Below are 19,439 nucleotides of genomic sequence, written 5' to 3'. Positions count from 1 at the left end.
GTGTAATTGCTGGAGCCTCAATAAAAGCCAATTTGTCTGTCAAAATCCTTGCTCTTATTGCACTGGCCTCATTAATGCACTTCATAGTTCCATCCCTTCCATGAATAATTTACACACACACGAGCAATGGGAGATTTGGTTCCCTGTGAATCACAGAATGCTGCACTCCACTGCTGGCTCTACAAGGGCTGTGTGGGACAGCAACAGCCCCTGGGAAAGGGCAGGCAGCAATATTCCTAAATATTTGATCCCAGAAAGCGCCTCCTGGTGAGATGCACTAACAGGCTAGTCACAGAATCACAGAACCCTTCAATGGTTTGGGTTGAAAGTGTGAAAAATGCATATTTTATGATTGGCTTTTCACAGATATTCAAATGAATATTATATGTGTTATGTTAGAAAGCGATGCTGTATTCATGTTCTTGAGTAGTGTGTTAAATATACTTTTAGGGTATAACATAACGTTAAAATAGAAACTATGCTATGTAGGATACTTTTTTAAAAGAAAGGACTCACACCAGATATCAGCCACAGGACACCTCAATCTTTCAGAGAAATAGAATTTGTTGCTCCATTATCAGAAATGAACTTCTTCCTGCCTTGCTCAGCCCTGAAGATGCCGTCAGGATTCAGAGGAAGAAGCTGACACTGCCCAGACAGAATCCTGTGTTTGAATGGGATTGATGCACCATGGATGAGGTGTATGAATGTGCAACAGGCTGTTGCTTTTAAGGGATAATCCTCTGTTAACATGGGTCCTTTTTCGGGCTTATTTTGCCCAGAAAAGGTACTTGGACTGTCCCTAACTCTTTGTTTTTATTGTCTCATATTTGTCCTAATCCAAATTGTCCAAATTATTATTAATCTAATTATATTACTATTTTTATAACCATTACTATTAAACTTTTAAAATTTAAAAAAAGATTGATTGGCGCATTTCACAATGGCGGAGGTCTTTTCCCCACGAACCGATTCTGTGAGCCTGAATCGCGGCCTGGCGTGCGGGACTGGGCCGGGCCGCGGCAAAAGCCGGCTCCGGACCCGCCATGACACCGACCCTCCCTCAGCCCCGCTGGGGGGCGTGGTCACCGCCACGACATACAGATTGACAGCCGCTTCGCCCAATCACAGCAGCGCCCGCCGTGCTTTCCCCGCCCCTCGCCTTTCCCGCGCCTTCTCGCGCAGCCGGCGGAGCCAGTCGGAAGTGCAGGTGGTCGCTTCCGGGTGTTGCTAGGCAACGGGGGCAGGCAGCTTCCGGGTGGCGGGTGCGCTTCCGGGTGCGCGGCGGTGTTACCGGGTCGGGGGCGGCGGCAGCACCATGAGCACCATGTTCGCCGACACCCTCCTCATCGTGTTCATCTCCGTCTGCACCGCGCTGCTGGCCGAGGGTGAGCCGGGCGGGGCGCGGCCGGCAGCTCCCGGCAGCGGGGGAAGGGGAGGGAGGCTGTGGAAAGGGGCTCGGGGTCGGCTGGGGCTCCTCGCGGAGAGGAGGGCGGGGAATGCCCCCGGTCAGCGCTGAGCTGCGGTGCAGAGCGATGGGAGCTGGGGTTGTTGCCTGCAGGAGGGAGGGAGGGAGGCTGTCGGAGGGTGACAGGGGACGGAGTGGTTTCCCCCATAGCTGTTGTGGGAAGGATGTGACGGAGTCGCCTGGCCTTGCAGTGATGGTGGTTTCAGCCGCTGGAAAAGGTTTTTTAGGTGCCAGTGGTTGAAACAGGGGCAGCTTTTTTGGGAAGTGCTGCATTTGGGGTAGTCACAAGTCCCAGGTCCCGTTTCTGGTGTTGTGCTGTATCCCTACATGCCCTTTATAACCCCTGTCCCCAAATCTTCATCCCACACCTGCAAAACAACTAAAAACTTCTTTCAGTTTCACACCTATAGCTCGTTTCATGGTTTATGTTCCACTTCCATTTTACCTGGAACTTGGAATGGGGGTTTGAGGGGAGGGGATGGTGCAGTTTGCTGGTGCTCTGTGCTCCCTTGGCTGGGTCCTAACAGACCAGGGGTTTTGTAGACATAAAGTTGAATTGCTGCAGGATTTGCTCCCTGCTAGCAGCATTGCTGCAGGAGAATTTTCCTTGCCTGGCTCCTGGCTGAGTGTTTGTTTCAGGTATAACCTGGGTGCTGGTCTATCGCACAGACAAATACAAGAGGTTAAAGGCTGAAGTGGAAAAGCAGAGCAAGAAATGTGAGTACTCACCAGGGGCTTATTTCTGTCCTTAATTCTGGTTTTTTTTTTGCTGGAAGAAGCTCAGCCAAAGACCTTTTTGCCTTGTGTAAATTGCCCCTCCTGTCAGTGGAGGACAGGAGGGAGTAAGAGATTGGTCCTGGCATCTTTTTTTTATGCACATCAGCAGCCAGTGTCTGAAATAAATGTCTGAAATACATTCAAAATATCTGAAACACATGTTCAAAGATGCAATTTCTGCCTTTCAGGGGCGAAGAGGAGAATTTGAGGTCTGTAGAAAGGAAGAGTTAGGGTTGAATAATGAATACCACGAGGTAAAAATATTTTATGTAAAGGTTAAAAGTGGTGATTGATGGTGGGGAGTGAGTAAGGACAAAGCCATCATAGAAAGGTCTGAGCAATCAGCTAAAACCAAATTATCCTAATATGAACTGGAAGCAAACAGGTTAGGAAAAATTAGGAAATAAGTTCATGCCACAGAGAGGAGGTCTGGGAGGGGGTAAACAAAGTATGAGGGGAGAAGGGAAAAGGGAGCTGAGGGTGAGCAGTCAGATCTGCATCAGATATTGAGAGAAAGGATGAACAGGAGCATGTAGTGTTTAAATGGACCTGCCTGTATCAGAAGCCAAGTTTTGGCTGAGAACTTCCGACCTTTTAACCTCAGCTGTGTCCACCCTGCCCAAGTTCCAGCAGTGAGAGTCAGCACTCATCAGCTGGAGCCAAAACAGAGCTGGTTTTACCTTACAGACATCTCCTTATGGTGTCAGTGCTCTTTAATGCTGGGAGAACAATATTATCACACCTTGCTCTCTGCAGCCCAGCTTATTCCACCTTCCCCTGGGCAGTTTGAAGTGCAGTCATGTTTGTGTCACAGCCCCCACATTCTTTTGGGGCTTTTGTCACCACAGCAGGAGCAGCTGGGGATTGCATCCCTGCCTGCCTCACTCGAATCCCACTGCTCCTGTGTGTGGGATGGAATTAGCCCCAGAAGAGCAACTTAGAGAAGGAGTTGAAACCCAGCTGCAGATTTAGTGTCCTCTTGTGTTTGTGCTGCTCAGTTCCAAAAGCAGTTAGCAGGGCTTAATCTCTAGGGCTGAGTGACTGCTGAAAGAGTTTGATGCTGTTTGCTTTTATTGCTCTCCTGGCTGTCATCTGTGAAGGGAGTGATGAAGGGTTCATGTGTCTCAATTAGTTTCTGAGCTCCTTGTTTGATTCCCCACCCCCAACAACAACAGCATAAAAGGTGAAGCTGAATAAGGAGTCGGTAAAAATTCAGCTTTGCTTTTTTCCCTTCCCCTCTTGTGCTGAGGACAGCTGGCTGACCTGAGTGATTACAGCTTGCCAAGTGGACCACTTGAGCCACACCTTTCAACTGTTATCTAACACATCTGAAACAGGAAAAAACACATTTGAGACCTTTAAGCTGTCCCGTGAGAGCCCTAGCAGATCCTTAGGATTTGCAAAAACAAAGGGGCTGGGTAGTGTGCTTGAGCAGACATTGTTACTCCTTAATTTCATCTCTTCCTGTCCTCTCCTTCCTCGGGAGAGGCTCAGCCTTGCCTGAGGTTGCTGCAGGGATTGTTCTGAGTGAATGAAGGGCTAAATGGACAAGGCTGAAAGCTGTCCTTGGAATTTCTGATTTGTTGGATGTTCCCACGGGCAGTCCTGAGGGAACTGGGGCTGGGAGCTCCCGGGGCTTGGCACGATTCTTAACAGCACTGCCTAGAGTTTAGAGCTGGGGCTGTGGGGTGATGTGCACCAAGGGAGGATGGGCTCATGGGGTTTCCCAGCTGGATTTGGCACAGGGAAGGTTATGGAGACAGCATTCTGTGAGCCCTGGGTGCATTGTGGTATCTGACACCTCTCTCCAGTGTCCCCTAGGGACACAAGATCCCTATTTTCCTCCCTGCCCACCAGGGATCCTCTTGTTCCTTGGGAAAAGCAATTGTTTCTCACTGTTGCCATGGAGGGATGATGTTGAGGTGACTTGTCTGAGCAGTTGTGACTGACTCACAGGCATTTCTAAGGCAGCTCTACAGATCCTGCTGTGGCTTGGGAGGTTGGCTGGCTGCATTTCCCCTGGCTTGTGAGACCAGGGCTGTGCTGAGCTGGTGCTCCATGAGGGAGGGCAGCCCCAGCACTCAGGTGTCTGTGAGCTGGCAGTGAGCCCAGGCTCCTGGTTGGTAAAGTGGATGTGGTACTTGCACTTTGAATAAATACAGAGTTTAAAGTAAAAAAGGTTGTTAGACCACGGTCATGCTTCATCATCCTTGTGTTCTGTACTCTTGTTATAGGTCTTGAATGAAGGTGTCTGTTGTTCCTGGAAAAGCCCTTTTTGCTGTCGCAGAGCCTCCTTTGCAGCTGAGCAGCACATTTGCTATGTTCCCCTGTCCCTGTGCTGGCTCTGCTGGCCTACTTTGCTGCAGTGGTGGTCGGTGGCAGGTGCTCAGTGCATGTCTCATGTGGGGTTTTAGTACCTTTGACCTTAGGCTTCTGCTTTAAAATATTGGAAATGCTTCAGTGCTAATGAGTTGAAGAATGGAGAGGCTGTGGCTGCCTGCTTGGGCAGCATTTCCCCTGAGAATGCCTGCCTGTGAAGAAGGGATGGAGGAGAACACAGGCTTTCCTGTATTCTGCTTCCCACTGCAGATAATCAGGAGCAGTGCTTGCCACAAAGCTCTTTTCATTCCACTTGCTGAATCAAAAGTACTGTCTGATACTAATGACAAATCAGCAAGGGTAGCTTGAGCCAAAATTGTCCCCAGACTGCTCAGTCCACAGTGCCATGGGCTCCTCACAGAGTTCAAAATTAACCCTTTACGTATGTTTGTATCTTATCCAGGGTTTTGATTTTTTTTTAAATTATAGTTTTGAAGAGATTGATGTAGGTAGTTGATAACTTACTGATTCTGAACATGTTCTTAGCCCTACTTAGCTGCTTTTTGCGCCCCTGCTCTGCAGAGGACTAAAGTGTTCTGTCTGGTGTGTGGAAAAGGTGTGGTGGTGTCACTGTGCAGAAATGATGGAGTGTCTTTTCATTTTGCAGTGGAAAAGAAGAAGGAAACCATAACTGAATCAGCAGGCCGACAGCAGAAAAAGAAGATAGGTAAGACTGGCACCTCAAGAATAATGGAAAGTTGAGAAACTGATGGAAGTGATTATCCTTTCCTTCCTTACAAGGCTATTTCTTCATTTGCCTTACTCTTCCAAGGGAGGAGACACCCAGCTTCCTGATGGTTTTGGTCAGATGGGTGGATCACTGGCAGGAGCAACACCTCTTGCTGAGCTCCCTGACTTTTTCTTCCATTTTAGCCTTGATATCTATGGCTGTTATTAACTTCAGCTGTCAAAGCTCTTTGCTGCAGTGCATGGCACCTTGCTGCTGTCAAAGCTCTTTGCTGCAGTGCATGGCACCTTCCAGCTGTCAAAGCTCTTTGCTGCAGTGCATGGCACCTTGCTGTAGCTGTAGGACTCAAATTGTGATTTTATTTCCCCTTCATTTGAACAATTCTAGAGCTGAAGATGTTCACAGTAACTGTAAGCATGCTTAGATTAATTTCAATCTTGATAAATCAGTTTTGCTCAATTTTAGGCAGTGATTTATTTTTCTATTCTTTGTCAGTAAGCTGAGTTCTTTCTGACTTAGGATAACTCTTTAAGTACTGAACTAAGCAAGAACAGGATAAAGAGAAGTTTAAAGGTTTTAGGAGGATCTGCCATCTGCAGGACTCGCAACGTGCAGCGAAGCTCAGTTAAGTTATTACAGAGATCGTGGCAGGAACACTTTTGAGAGCTCCTGGGAGTTGGTTTCCTCATTCCTCTGTAACACCAGGTAGCTGGATTAGTCATTTGATCTGTACAAAGCTTGAGAATTATAAACACATCTTCAAACAGCTCTTCCTAGGTAGAAAACCTGTTGTCGTTAGATTCCTGAAGGGACAGGAGCCAAAATGCTTCCTCTTGTGCATTTCAGTTCTTAATCTTGACTAATCCCTGCGTGGGATGAGCACTGCTTGGTGGATAAGGCCACTTTGAAAGTGACCATATGCAACAACTGCAGATAACATTAAATAAGGAAAGTGTGACAATGACTTTTTTGCAGGGCATCATCCAAGTCTAGTGTTCCTAGCAGACAATATTTGACTTGTGCTTGGACTAAACCAATAAACAGTAGAATCTGAGGACTTCAGATGCTCCAGGAGTTTTTATACACTGAAATAATCTTGTTTTGCAGATGGAAAACAAAGCACAAAGGGACAAAGATCAGAACTTAGGAAACGACCACTGATTTTGTTTGCTGTGATGCTTGCTGGCCAAGCCTAAGATTCTGACACTGATTTTTTTTTCTCCTTTATTTATCAAGTGCTGCATAACTTCAGTATTTCATTTGTGTTCAGGCAAAGATGAATTCTTGGTGTTTCTGAAAAATCAGACCCTAAATGTCACACTGGACTTCCAGAAAATGACTCATAGCTGTTAAGCTGAAATCTCTGATCTCAGGAACTTACTGGATGTCAAATCATTCTGCAAGATGGGGCATTGTTGTCACAGCAAATCTACTCGTGCTGGAGTTCTTCCAAGTTCCACCATTTTAGTTAACAAAAAGTAAATATTGAGCTGAGGCTTTATGGATAAGTAGCAGCTGTGGTACAGACCTACCTCAGTTGCCATCTGTTCTGCACACAGATAAGACAGGAGGTGTGTGGATGATACTACTTGGTTTCATAAGGGATGAATCATGCCTGTGCATAAGGAGCTAGGGGGAAAGTAGCTTGGGAAGGCTTAATTTGGTGTTTCCTACTTAAAAACCCCTTTATTTTTAACTGTGAAATGAACAGATTGTCACATTGTGTCTAAATCACCTTGGGCACTGCTGGAACAGGACACCTTTAGCGCTGGTGTAATCTTCTGTCATTTCAGTTTAAAGGGATGGTTTGTTAGCTTAAACCTTGCTACTGTTTTCTGTGCCCATGTGCTTCTGGAAGAAAGGACAGACTCCTGACATTCCCAGGAGTGCACATGAGTGCTGGATGGACAGCAGAATTGAATCAAAATGAAAACCCCCAGTCCTGGCAAATCTCTGTCCCTGTGTCCTCATGGTTTGTGTTCCAATGAGCAGAGTAAGATGATTTTGGACTCCAGGGAGCTGCTTGTTACCCCAGTCCTCTTTCTCTATGCCTTTACCAACTGTAAACTACCCAGCGAAGTGCTCAACAGGCTGTTGATGTGTGATTTGGGGAGGAATAAACCATTGATATAAGTTGGTAGATCACCCAGAACATGTTCATTTTGAATCTGTAGAAATAGGTGAGAGACAGGTCAGGTATATTGGACAATCAGAGCTGTGTTCTTTCCTCCCTGTAACCTTTAGCCCACCTAAATAGATGTTAATTATGCAGCAGAGGGGAAAAAACAAGTATTTGTGCCAAATGTGATTCCTGAAGAGCTGGCCTGTGGTTGCTGAAATGTCCCAGGACACAACTTTCTACCTTGCTCAGGAAACAGGTGTCTGAAAGGTTTCTGCCAGAGGGGATGGCTTGTAGTTAGGAGCAAGTGGAAAGAGCAAAGAGGTTACTAAGGAATTTGGTAGGGGTGTTGCTGTTGCTTTTTATAACACTGACTTTGAGTCTTTGTGCTTAGCAGAGGCTTTGGGAGAGAATATTGGAGTTTCTGAGCTGTGGGCCTCTAGTACTGAAACTTCAGTGGGGATCCCTCAAAATTCCCATGCTGGATAGGCCTTGGCAGTCCTTCTGCACCCTCCCCTTTTCACTCATGCTGTTCTTTGGATATTCCTACATTGTCCACATCCTTACTTCAGCTGGCTGTTGCTTCCCAGCCCTGGCTGCCCCTCTGGATCCATCAAAGGCATGAAAGGTGACAGATAGTGGATAATGCTGAAGGCCAGAGCAGCCCTCCAGTGAGGGACATGAAAAATGCCCTCTTGAAAAATCTGAGTGTCTTTGAAGTCTGTGGTGATTTAAGGACAGACTAAATTATTTTCATAGTATTTCCTGCAAAGCACAGTAATACACTCACTACTGAATTTCATGCAGGAAATCTCTTTCCTCTTTGGAGAATCTCCTAGGTGTGAGGAGAAGAGCTCAAAATTCATTATTAAGACCAGCAGGATTTTGGCATTGCTGAGGTGCAGCTCCCAGCTCTGTGCATGGTTTTCCCTTTGGAGACCTCCAGAAGGAATCCTTTCTTATTCAATGTATTTATGATGGTGTGCAGCAAATTGATCACTGCTCCCTTTGGGAACTGTGCTAGAGGGGCACAGGTTTTGTTTCCTGGCAGCAGTGCTCATGCTCCTGTGTGAGTTGGTTGAGTTAGCAAATCTGACATTGGGTGCATTTCTTTCTAAAGTGCTGAATGTGTGATTCCAGCCACCTCCTCTCTTTGTGCCTGGCTCGCTGCATGTTGCTGTGGTGGAGAAGCAGCTGGCTATGTGCAGTTTTTAACTTTCTACTGTCTGGCAAAGAGAGCTGGAGTTGATTTTGGAAGTGTTATTTGTTTGGAGAGCCAAAGAGGTTAAGTTTTCCTGGAAATGAAAACACTCTGGTTTCCAGGTTGACATAACTGATTATAACTGTTGGTTTTGTCTTTCCAGAGAGACAAGAAGAGAAACTGAAGAATAACAACAGGGACTTGTCAATGGTATGAAAATTTAAAGCCAGTTCCCAACTGCTGGACATTTCAGTCAGTTTCCCAACAGAAAGACTTTGTTCAATTGGCAGACAAAGCTGCTTTTTCTCTGGAAAGGTCCTTCTGGATTTTCTCTAATAACTAGAGATATTAGTATGAGCCACAGAGTTACTGCCTCATCTCATGCCAAACCTTTGCTATTTTCATCTTGTTCAGTTTCCATGATGTTTTTCAATGTAGAATTAATTTTTGTGGCTTCCTATACTTTGGTCACTGTAATGATTCCCTGCTGGGAGTCCCCTGGGAATCCCCCTGGTGGGTTTTATAGGCTTAAGGAAAAAATACAACCAGCCTGTGCAAGGTGACAGGAAAATTCTTGAGCACTTTTTGGTTTTACCTCCCTGCAGCAGCACTTGCCATCAGTGGCTGCCTTTGTACCCAGTCTCCTGGGGACTTCTCCAGTCATTTTCACAGCCCCTCTGTGTCCTGAGCCATCCTTTTCCCTGTTGATTTCAGTGATCTGTACAAAGCGTGTTTTTAAGGGTGTGAGATCATAATACCTCAGTGTGGGCCTGTTGTTTTAAATCTCTCTGACCTTTTGCAGGTTCGGATGAAATCCATGTTTGCCATTGGCTTCTGCTTCACTGCCTTGATGGGAATGTTCAACTCCATGTAAGTACCAGCTTCCTGCATTGTTTTCTGAAATTTTTATGGTGAACATATTTTCCACCTTCCCTTCATCACTTGAAGTGTTAAGAGTGACATTGTCCAGCCAAGAGCCACAAATAAATAAATGGATCCATATTTCATCTGAAGATGTGGTGGTTTGGTCATCACATACACATTCTGCTCAAGAGGGAGCATTGAGTACTGAGCACAACCAAACTGAACCAATTGCATTCAGTCTAGACACAGCTTTAATATCTTTTCTGCATGGGAACATCCTGGTTGGGGCAAGTTTGGTGCATATCAGGCAAACATCTTCAGTATTCAACTGCTTTGGCCTTGCTGTAATGGTGTGACCAAAGAGTGCTCTTGCAGACAAAACTGGGTCAGCTGCCTTGCCCTTAACATGAGCTGTAATTGCAGAGTTTGTTGTTGCCCTACTTGAGGAAATCAGAGTCCAGATACAAACAGGTCCAGGCATGGGGCTCCAAGCATCACTTGTTTTAAAAGTGACCTGGGAAGGGTGTAGTTTAAAAAAACAAACAGACAAGAAACCCCAAACTGGTTTGCATGGTTATAGACAGCTTTGTTTCAAATATGAAAATCTGAAAGGCTGTGCTTGGCTTTTAAAACTTGATTTACTTGTAATATGAACTGTTGGCTGTTAAATCTGAAGATGACATGAATACTGTTAGGATAACCTGTAGGAGGCTCCTTGATATCTGGGCAGTATCCTTGCCCTGCAATCAGGAATTTACATTCTTGGGCACCAAAGCCTTTGGCTTCTGTGCTGGCAGTCCCCAGGATACAGTCAATTGTTATTTTACTGGAGATCTGTGGGTGGATCAATTGCAAACATGGGGTAACATAATAACAGAAGTGCCACTGTGTGGATCCTTTATTTATTCAGCTGAGTCAGACTTCAGCATTCTGAGCAGAGCAAAGCAGCCCAGCACTGGAGGATTTTAAAATTTGGGCACAGTCTTGAGTCAGTGATGTCTCATTTCACTGCAGGGCTGGAGGTGCATCATGAGCAATGGGGGGTCTGAGGGGGCATTTGTAGGGTTGCACTTGAGACCTCCAAGTGCTTGCCTTGCTCTTTGGGTACAAACACCAACACCTGCCCCTAAAGCAGACTGAAAAACAAACTAAAAATGCTTTACCCCACTGTGCCCACTTTCCTAGAGGGGGAAGAGGCAGTTGCTCTGAGTATTCTGTGACTAACAAATACTACAGAACTGTAAGTTGGATAAGAACTTTAAGAAGGGGTTGCTTAGGGTTAAATTCTATGTGGCTCCTCCTTCAATAGATATTAAATTAAAAAAAATAAAGAAACCAATAAACTTTACCAAGTTTTCTTGTCTTGTTCCTCTTTTGAGGATTCTTACCCACAGAGACCATGCTGCTGAGCAGAGAATTGATGTCAGCCTTGGGGCATATCTTTTATTTAACTGCCTCTTTCTTTAGAGGCAGTTTGAGCAGCAGGAGTATCCAGGAGTATCCATGGAGGCACTTGTGGGTGTGGGAGGAAAAGGAGGAAAAGGGTGGCTGACACCTGCAATGGCTGTGGCCACGTTTGCTGCTTTTCCTGTTCTTGAATGAGTTTGTGGCTGTTGGGAAAAAAGGAGCAGGAATTGTGTGGAAGCAGCACCCTTTGGACAGGTACTTTACAGATGCTGCTACTCTGTCTGAGCACCTCACCATTGCCAAGTGCCCCCTTGGCCAAACTGGAAATCACTGGGATGGTTTCCCTGTCATTCCTGGAGTGTCAGCAGTGCTGGGGCAGCAGGTTGGACCTTGCTGGGAGGATGTGGAAGTGTCAGCAAGGCTGGTTTAAACCCAAAGAGCAGAATGCTGTGCCCGAGACAAACAGCTGAGGGACTGTTGTGGCTTAAAAGGTTCATTCTGGCAGTGAGATCTGCAGCAGCAGTGGCCTCCAAGCCACCAGGGATTTCACCTGGGGCAGAAATTACCTTCTGTGCGTCTCAATTTTCTCTTGCCAGGAACTTTTTAATGCAATCTCACTCCCCTGCCTTACTCTAGGAGTTGTGCATTCTGGTACCTCTTAATAACTGTGAAAACCTGCTGGAATTAAAAGCAGGTACCTGAGGGTGCTGCTGCTGAAGTACTTGTCATTCTCACAGCAGGAATAACGCAGAATTTTAAGCCACTAGGGGATGTTCCAGGGAGATAAACATCCGTTCTGAGCTCTTTTGCCAAACTGCCTGTGAGATGTAAACAAAGTTGGCGTGTGTTTGAGCCGTGGCTGTGTGAATGCATCTCCACAGGAAAGAAAGCTCATTTAGGATCTCTTGAAACAAGAAACACCTGTTCAAAAATCAGCACATGCAGAGAAAATAACATCCAAATATGCACATGCTGATGAGGCATCGTACACATCTACATCAAAAGATTGGGTTGACTGCTCTGGCTTGGGAGAAATCTTTGCTAACTGGCCAAAATTCACACTCTGCCTGATGCCCTGGAATGTGGGCCTGGAGGGATTCCAGGAGCAGGACATGCTCTGGGAATATGCGGTATCATCCTGCCTCTGCACTGCCTTCATCCCCACAGCTAATGCAGACAAACTGGGGGCTATCAGGTGTTCCTTGATGGCTCTCCTGTGCATCCTGAGGAGCACAGCTGCTCCAGGGAAGGAAAAAGTGTCTTTGATTTATGCTCTGGTTTAAAAAATGCTGTTTTGCTTGAAGCAAAGGGTCTGTCTTGTTGCAGTAACTGCAGTACAGCAGGGTGACAGTCATTCATCTTTTATTGAAGTGCTGACTGTGTTCTGGGAAGTGATCTGCTAAATCTGACTTGGAAATAAAGTGCACCAGAAAACTGCAAAACACCAAGATTTCATGAAGCAGCAGCTTGTCCAGTTGATCACTTAAATCACCAGGAAACACTTAGATTATGGTAAAATTGTTCCTGAGGGAATCCTACCCTGTGGAGGGCTTGGAGAGAGAGATGTCTTTATCCTCCTTGGTGTAGTGTGTGGAGAGGAGCTGGAGAAGGCCTTTTAGCTTTCCATGTTGCCTTACCTGCTCTGGTGGCCTGTTGAAGATGCTCACTTGTTCTTTCCATATCCTCTTCTGCTGTCTCCAGTGGTGATCCAGTGCTCTCTTTTCCAGATTTGATGGTCGAGTGGTGGCAAAGCTTCCATTTATCCCCCTCTCCTACATCCAAGGTCTCTCCCACCGGAACCTCCTGGGTGAGGATTACACTGACTGCTCCTTCATCTTCCTCTACATTCTCTGCACCATGTCAATCAGACAGGTGAGTACACTTTCCCTGGAGCAGGGAAAGCATATCCCCATCCAGGAAGAGGAGTAGTGCACGTGTAATCTTGGATCTGTTTGTGGTTTCTGTGTTTCTCTTCATTCCTGTGCCTCCTATTCTAAGCAATTCTAGGTTGGGATCATTAAAATTGCTGTCCTGGATGGGCCTGGAAGACCTGGCTGGAGACTTGCACCAGGACTCTGGGACAGAGTTGGCAGAAATGGATTCCTGACCTGTATGATAACTTTGTGGATTGTCATACCAAGAGATTGTCTCCATGAGAAGCTGATCTAAATCCTGCTCCTTAGTAATTACAACTTTTACAGCAATATGTGCATCTTTAGGGGGAGATTTCTAGGTGGCTTGCAGCTCTATAAAAGTTTCATCAGTCAATAAAGTTGCTAGAAAAGTGAGGGAAGAGTTAAAGCTGATATTTTGGGTTTGTCCTTCCTATTTTTGCTGGCTGCCTGATTTTTTTCAGAGTCTTAAGAACTGTACCTTTGGTGTCAAGTCTCTCCCAGCATTAGGGAAGTGGCACAGAGAGGGGTCTGGTATGGTAAGCCAGGAGTAGGCTCCACAGAGCTCTCCAGCAAAGCTCCATCATCCCACCTTTTGGAAGAGGATGAGGATAAGGGACCTGTTCAGGAAGGTTCACTGGCAGCTCAAGTGGCAGAATGGCTGGTGAGGACAGCAGGGCCTTCTCAGTGCAACAAGAAGTCTGTTTTGTTTTCCACTTTACCTACAGGATAGGTTAATGTACTCTGGATGAATGCTGGTGCAACTAGGTGCAAATTAACTTCCCTTCTGTATTCATATTTCCCTTTTCTTTGATTCACTTCCTGAATTCTTGCTGCTTTTCTCCTTAAACCTCTTGTTGTTTTTCCTCAGGGGTGCCAAGGAAACTTAGACTTAAATCAGATCAGCAAAGGGAGGTGGTGTGTAATGCCAGGGGCTGGGCTGAGCTTGATGGAGCAGCTCCATAGCAGAGTTCCTTTAGCCACAAAGTGCTTGCTGGTGGATGGAATTCCCCATAGCCCTTTGTACTGGGTGTTTGTGCTGAAATGGATCCCAGTCTGGTCTTGTGCAGAAGCAGATAATGAATTGTAGAATCATTTATGCTGAGAGGAACATCTGGGGGTCATCTGGACACCCCTCACTCCAAGCAGGCCCAGCTTCACCAAAGGCCAGGCAGGGGCTTCCTCACTGTTTTGCTGCAAGACAAACTTTCACTTCCCAGTGGCTAGAGAAGGGTTTGCTGCTTTGAAAGCACTGAGACATACTGAGCTCTTAAGATCACCTTCCAGAATTCTGGAATGCTGTGGTCTGATGCTGTTCCTTCAGGCAGTCTTGGTTGGTGCTGCTCTGTGTTACCTGTTACATGGAAAGTCCTTTCTTTTCAGTGTTGCAGATTATGACAGGAAAGTAAATAGCACCACCAGCAAGATTTCCCTGTACCCCTTGGGTTGACTGGGGAACTCTCTTGCTGAAAAATACCTCATTTGTTTAGTTCAAAAATAGAATTCCTGTGGTTAATTCTAATGCTGGGTATTTCCTGATGCTTTATGTGGTGAAATTGGGCACCATGAACCGAGGGGCAGAAATGCCAACCTTTTTGCAGTGGGTTGAGCTCTCTGTAAAACTTGTGGGAACAAATTGCCCTTGTGCTTGAGAGCTCCTTATGATGTCCCCTGTGGAGGAGGAGAGTGAGTTTATTGCTCTGGAGAAGGGTGTGAGACTGCAATCTTCACAGTGCTGCATTACCTACGTGATCGTGGGTAACAATTCCTGCACTTCTGCAGCTGTCAGGCAGCTCAGCTTCTTCCTCCTTGCTGCTCCAGGGAAGGGCAGGGACACCTTAGTTTGCACAAGAGGTCAGAACCGAAGCTGTGATTCCTGCTGGCATCCTGCTCTTGGCTTTATTGCCATTTGAAAGAACCTAGGTGATAACAGCATTGGGAAGAGGAGGTCAGAGCTGTGACAGGCTGGGGGAGAGGGAAGAAAGTAATTAAGGGCTTAAAATGGTGCCAGACTTGCACTTCATGCTTTCAGTGACCTTGGAGGTGAGGGCTTTGTGAGCCTTTGTATTTCACTGTGTGCAGAAGGGGAAATCTTGCCAGGTTGGCTTTAAAACAGGTGCTGGCCCTGGGGAGGACAAGTGGTGTGGGAGTTGGTGTCTGGCTTGATGCTGCTGACATAAGAGGAGGAGTGCAGATGTACCAAAAATCAGGGAAAAGGTTGTGAACAAACCAAGGAGACCATAGTGCCTCAGTTTTTCCTGAAATTCCCTTAAAGCCTGTGAAACCATCAAAGACAGGGAAGAGAGATGTTCCTGTGGAGCTCAGAGGTAGAGCAGGAACTCGGGTGTGTGTGAAAAAACAGCAACCTGGTGGGAAATGCAGGGGAGGCTGCCTGGGCGGTGATTAAAGTGACATTAGTGGGACAGGCAGGAGCAGCATCAGGGACTCTCTTCATGTGGGGGTGAGAAACTCTTCAAACACTGACTGGGAAGCTTTGCTGCCTGTGACCTGGCCAGCATCTCCCAAAATAGTCACCTCGCAGTGAGTAACTTCCTTTGCGCTGTTCCCAGCTCTCCCTGGCACGTAAATCCTGTCCCCCAGTTCCTCCTGCCTTCCTGTTTGGAGAGGGGAGGGCTGCTGGGAGAGGCCTTCCAAGGGTCCTTGAGCTGTTGGGATTTCAGCTGGGAAAGTCTGTTGCTGGGCTGGGTGGGAGCTGCAGTGTCAGGGTTACATCCTCTGTCATTGCTCCTGGTTCTGAGCTCCCAGCCTTCACCTGTGCTGGTTGGGAAGAGGGATGTGCTGCTGTTCCTGGGCTGTTTGCTGCTCCTCACTTCCTTTTCACACACATCTGAACTGTAGATCAGGCTGCTTCTCACCAAAATGTATTCCCAGTGGGAAGGGGAGCCAGCAATTATCCCTGCTGCCAGGAGTGTATTTTCCCACAGAGCCTGGTCTTAGGCAGGGAGCCACTTGCTGCCTTGTCTGAGGTCCCTTCTGGGTTTGAAGACCAAAGCAGGAGCAGGATCAGGTCCCCAGGAATAGCAGCATCTGCAAAGTACCTGCCCAAAGAGTGCTGCTTTGGGAATACATTTTGGTGAGAAGCAAAAAAAATCACCAAAAATCACCAAATGTGGGAAGGGGAGCCAGCAATTATCCCTGCTGCCAGGACTTTACCTTCCCACAGAGCCTGGTCTTAGGGCAGGGAGCCACTTGCTGTCTTGTCTGAGGTCCCTTCTGGGTTTGAAGACCACAGCAGGAGCAGCTCCTGTGCTTCCTGCAGTCATTTGAGGGAAGATCAGAAGAGCTCAGATGAGGGATTTGGATCCCTAAAATATTACTCTTCCCTCCCTGCTCCTGAGGATGATGATCAGCTTGTGTTGGAAGCAGACACTGCACATTTCCTTGTCCAATGTGGCCCACAGCAGATGGGACAAGGTTTCTGCTGGACCTTGCCCCATCTTTGGTGTTTCCAGGTGTAGGTTTCAGGATTGCTGTCCAGCAAAACATGCTTTGGAGCTGATGTGTGATGCTTTCTGCCTTCCAGAGCAGGGGGAGACTGCATGGAAGGGTAATGCTGGACAGTGTCTGTAGTCTAGAATACAGACAGACAGACTGTCATCTCCCTTCCTCTTGAAGCAGTTGGAATAAACTTTAGCACCTCTTTCTCCCTGCTAGAAGGAACGGGGAGGAGGCAGTGCACGCTTCCTTGGTGCCCTGGATCCCTGCTAGATCTCTGCTCCGCGGCTGAGCCGCTGGAAGCTGACAGGACACGGGTCCTGCTGGCTCTGCAGCACCCTCTGGTGTGCTTGCTCTGCCCCTTGGCTGCTCCTTTCTGTCCCTGCCTTGATCCAGGAAACACTGAGAGGAACCAGAGCAAGGAGTTAATGCTCTCATACCTATTCGCTTGCTGAACATCAACCAGTGGCTGGTTTATGTATGCCATGTGATGTAATTCCTCTTCTTGTGTTCCTTGTGTGTGGGTTGAAGCCTTCCTTTTCAAAATCTCCAGCTGAAATGAATCCTAATTTTATCTTATTTTAGCTACTGTGGAATTTCACAACTGTCTCCTTTTTCCTCTGTTTTCCCCATTCTTCCCTTTCCCCCCCGCTTTTTTTATCCCCCCCCTTTTTCCCCCCTCCCCCCCCTTCTCTTTCCCTCTTTTTTTTTCTTATTTAGTTTATTCTCCTGCCATGATAAAAAAAAATTCAAGAGCTCTGAGCTCTGTGCCCTTGCTATCTGACTTATCCTGACAGTTATTTTGGAGAGGACACTCAGATTTGAAGAGAATCCTTCCTCCTTTTGTTGTCTCGACAGCCAGCACTCAGGTGGTGACACGAGGAGGACACCGTTCTTTTCTTCTTTCCCCTGTGTCTCACTGCAGGAGCAGCATCTTGAGCTGGACTTACAGTGAAGAATGAAACTGAAAGAACTGAGGGCTCTTTGTAGTTGCACTGCTGTGAAATTTAAAAGAAATTTCACAAAAATCAAGAGAAGCATTCACATTTAAATATTTTGCTGTGATTTTTTTTGGCTTATGTTTGGCTCTGCTAATTAGCTTTTCCCCTGTTTGTTGTTTTCCACTGAAACACCCCGCTCAGATGCAGATGAGGTCATCCCAAAACTCAGGTTTTGGGGTTTGCTCCATATGTCCTGTTATCCTGCATGTCTCCAGTGCCCCATTGTTCTGTGTTGCAGAACAATTAACAGGCATTCATGTTAAATCTGGGCCTAAGCTCCTGACTTGCACTTGGCACACGCTCTGGTTGCCATGCTGCTGTCCCAAATTCCAGCTGCATTAGGAGACTCCTGCTCCCATGGCCACCACCAGCAGTGCTTTCTGGAATTTGGGAAAACCGAGGGCTGCAGGGTCTGCCCATGAGCAGTGCTGGGAGCCTGCACTGCAGTTAAATTGCAGTGGTGTTTTATGGAAATAGGGTGTGTAAAGACAGCTGACTGTGGGGTGTGTAGCTGAAAATGGGAAAGAATCCTCATCCAAAATATGGATTTGGTGTTGAGCTGGGGAAGAATGGCCCAGCCATTCTTGTCTGGCTCCATGCTGAGCTGTTTGAGCACATAGGAAGAGAGGTTCAGTATTAGGATAGCCAGATGGATTATGACTATGTGGGTGAGAACCTGAATCTGTTGAAACAAGTGGGGAGGTTTTACTTGTGCTGCTGGAGAGCCACAAAGATAATTTGGGGTCTGGAGAATCTCTAAAGAGGAAAGGACTGCAGGAGCTGGGCCTGTTTAGTCCACAGAGAAGACTGAGAGGGAATCTTACCACGTGAATATCTCAAAGGTGGGTTTTCAAGAGGATGGTGTCAAAACAGGATGAGGAGCAGTGGCCGTGAACTAAACAACAAGAAGTTCCACCTCAGTGTGAGGGAGAAATTCTTTACAATGAGGGTGACAGAGCACTGGGAAAGGCTGCCCAGGGAGGGTGTGGAGTCTCCTTCTCCAGAGACATTCCAAACCCACCTGGACGTGTTCCTCTGTCACCTGCTCCAGGTGACCCTGCCTTGGCTGGGGGGATTGGACTGGATGATGTCCAGAGCTTCCTTCCAAGCCCAGCTTTTCTGTGAGCAGAGTCAGGATTTCTTGCTCTTGGTTTCCCTTGCTGTGAAAAATGTGTATTTTATGATTGGCTTTTCGCAGATATTAAAATGAATATTATATGTGTTGTGTTAGGAAGTTATGCTGTATTCATTTTCCAAAGTAGTGTGTTAAATATAGTTTTAGGTTATAACATAAGGTTAAAATAGAAACTATGCTATGTAGGATACTTTTTTTTTTCCTAAAGAAAGGACTTGCAGCGAGATAGCAGCCACAGGACACCTGAATCTTTCAGAAAAAGAGAATTTATTGCCCATTATCAGAAGAAATTAACTTCTTCCTGCCTCACTCAGGCATGACCACACCATTAGGATTCAGAGGAAGAAGCTGACACTGCCCAGAGAGAATCCTGTGTTTGAATGGGATTTATGCACCAGGGATGAGGTGTATGAATATGCAACAGGCTGTTGCTTTAAGGGTTAATCCTCTGTTAACGTGGGTCCTTATGCTGCCCTGAAAAAGTCCGTAACTCTTTGTTTCTGTTGTCTCATGTCTCAAATTGTCCAAAATTTTTATTACTCTAATTCTATTGCTATTTTCATAACCATTTTATTACTATTAAACTTTCAGAATTTGAAAACCAAGCAATTGGCGTTTTTCACACCTGCCACACTCTGACCTGCCGTGCTCTGTGTTGCTGTTGTTGCAGAACATCCAGAAGATGCTCGGCCTTGCTCCTTCCCGGGCTGCCACCAAGCAGGCAGGAGGCTTCCTTGGCCCCCCACCTCAGGCAGGGAAGTTCTCCTGAAGCACAGCCCTCACGGGAAGCCTGGCCAGTGCAACAGGACTGCCTTGGAGAGGTAACAACAGGGATTCTGCACCAGGCATCACCTGTCCGAACCCCGGCTATGCAGCACTGACACCATCATCCATTCCGAGTGTTCCACCAGCAGTTGTTCGTTCATCCAACCAAGAAACTTCTCTCGGAAGATAGCGCGACCTTTGTTTCTGAGTAATAAACGGCATGGGCATGTTAATTTATGTTAACAACGTCTCTTAATTGTGTGCTGGGGAGCGGGCCCGGCGGGCGG

At 46.7% G+C, this 19,439-nt stretch overlaps 1 protein-coding gene across 3 annotated transcripts; it reads left to right on the top strand.

The window, feature by feature from the left end:
• Nucleotides 1-1,220: 1,220 nt before the first annotated feature.
• Nucleotides 1,221-19,385, top strand: TMCO1 (transmembrane and coiled-coil domains 1). 3 transcript variants are annotated; one of them, XM_009098435.4, is made up of 7 exons: nt 1,221-1,388; nt 2,108-2,185; nt 5,232-5,291; nt 8,796-8,842; nt 9,435-9,502; nt 12,631-12,775; nt 19,058-19,385. In XM_009098435.4, the coding sequence occupies exons 1-7, from the start codon at nt 1,319-1,321 to the stop codon at nt 19,154-19,156; spliced, it is 567 nt and encodes a 188-aa protein (XP_009096683.1). In that variant the 5' UTR covers nt 1,221-1,318; the 3' UTR covers nt 19,157-19,385. The 3 variants fall into 3 exon arrangements, with proteins under 3 accessions (XP_009096683.1, XP_018779012.1, XP_018779011.1); XM_018923467.3 differs by lacking the exon at nt 19,058-19,385 and adding an exon at nt 12,902-12,925; XM_018923466.3 differs by lacking the exon at nt 2,108-2,185 and having other exon boundaries at nt 1,222-1,388.
• Nucleotides 19,386-19,439: the final 54 nt, after the last annotated feature.

The sequence above is a fragment of the Serinus canaria genome, chromosome 8, assembly GCF_022539315.1.
Source record: "Serinus canaria isolate serCan28SL12 chromosome 8, serCan2020, whole genome shotgun sequence".
Classification (NCBI taxonomy): Eukaryota; Metazoa; Chordata; class Aves; order Passeriformes; family Fringillidae; genus Serinus; species Serinus canaria.
The sequence above is the reverse complement of the archived record's forward strand: the minus strand, read 5'-3'. Positions and strand labels throughout refer to the sequence as shown.

Excerpts from the sequence above, each read along its gene's own strand:
- TMCO1 (XM_009098435.4), top strand. The coding sequence starts at position 1,319 with ATGAGCACCATGTTCGCCGACACCCTCCTCATCGTGTTCATCTCCGTC. Across the intron at positions 2,186-5,231 it reads GGAAAAGCAGAGCAAGAAAT|TGGAAAAGAAGAAGGAAACC; the intron begins GTGAGTACTCAC and ends TTCATTTTGCAG. Across the intron at positions 12,776-19,057 it reads GCACCATGTCAATCAGACAG|AACATCCAGAAGATGCTCGG; the intron begins GTGAGTACACTT and ends CTGTTGTTGCAG.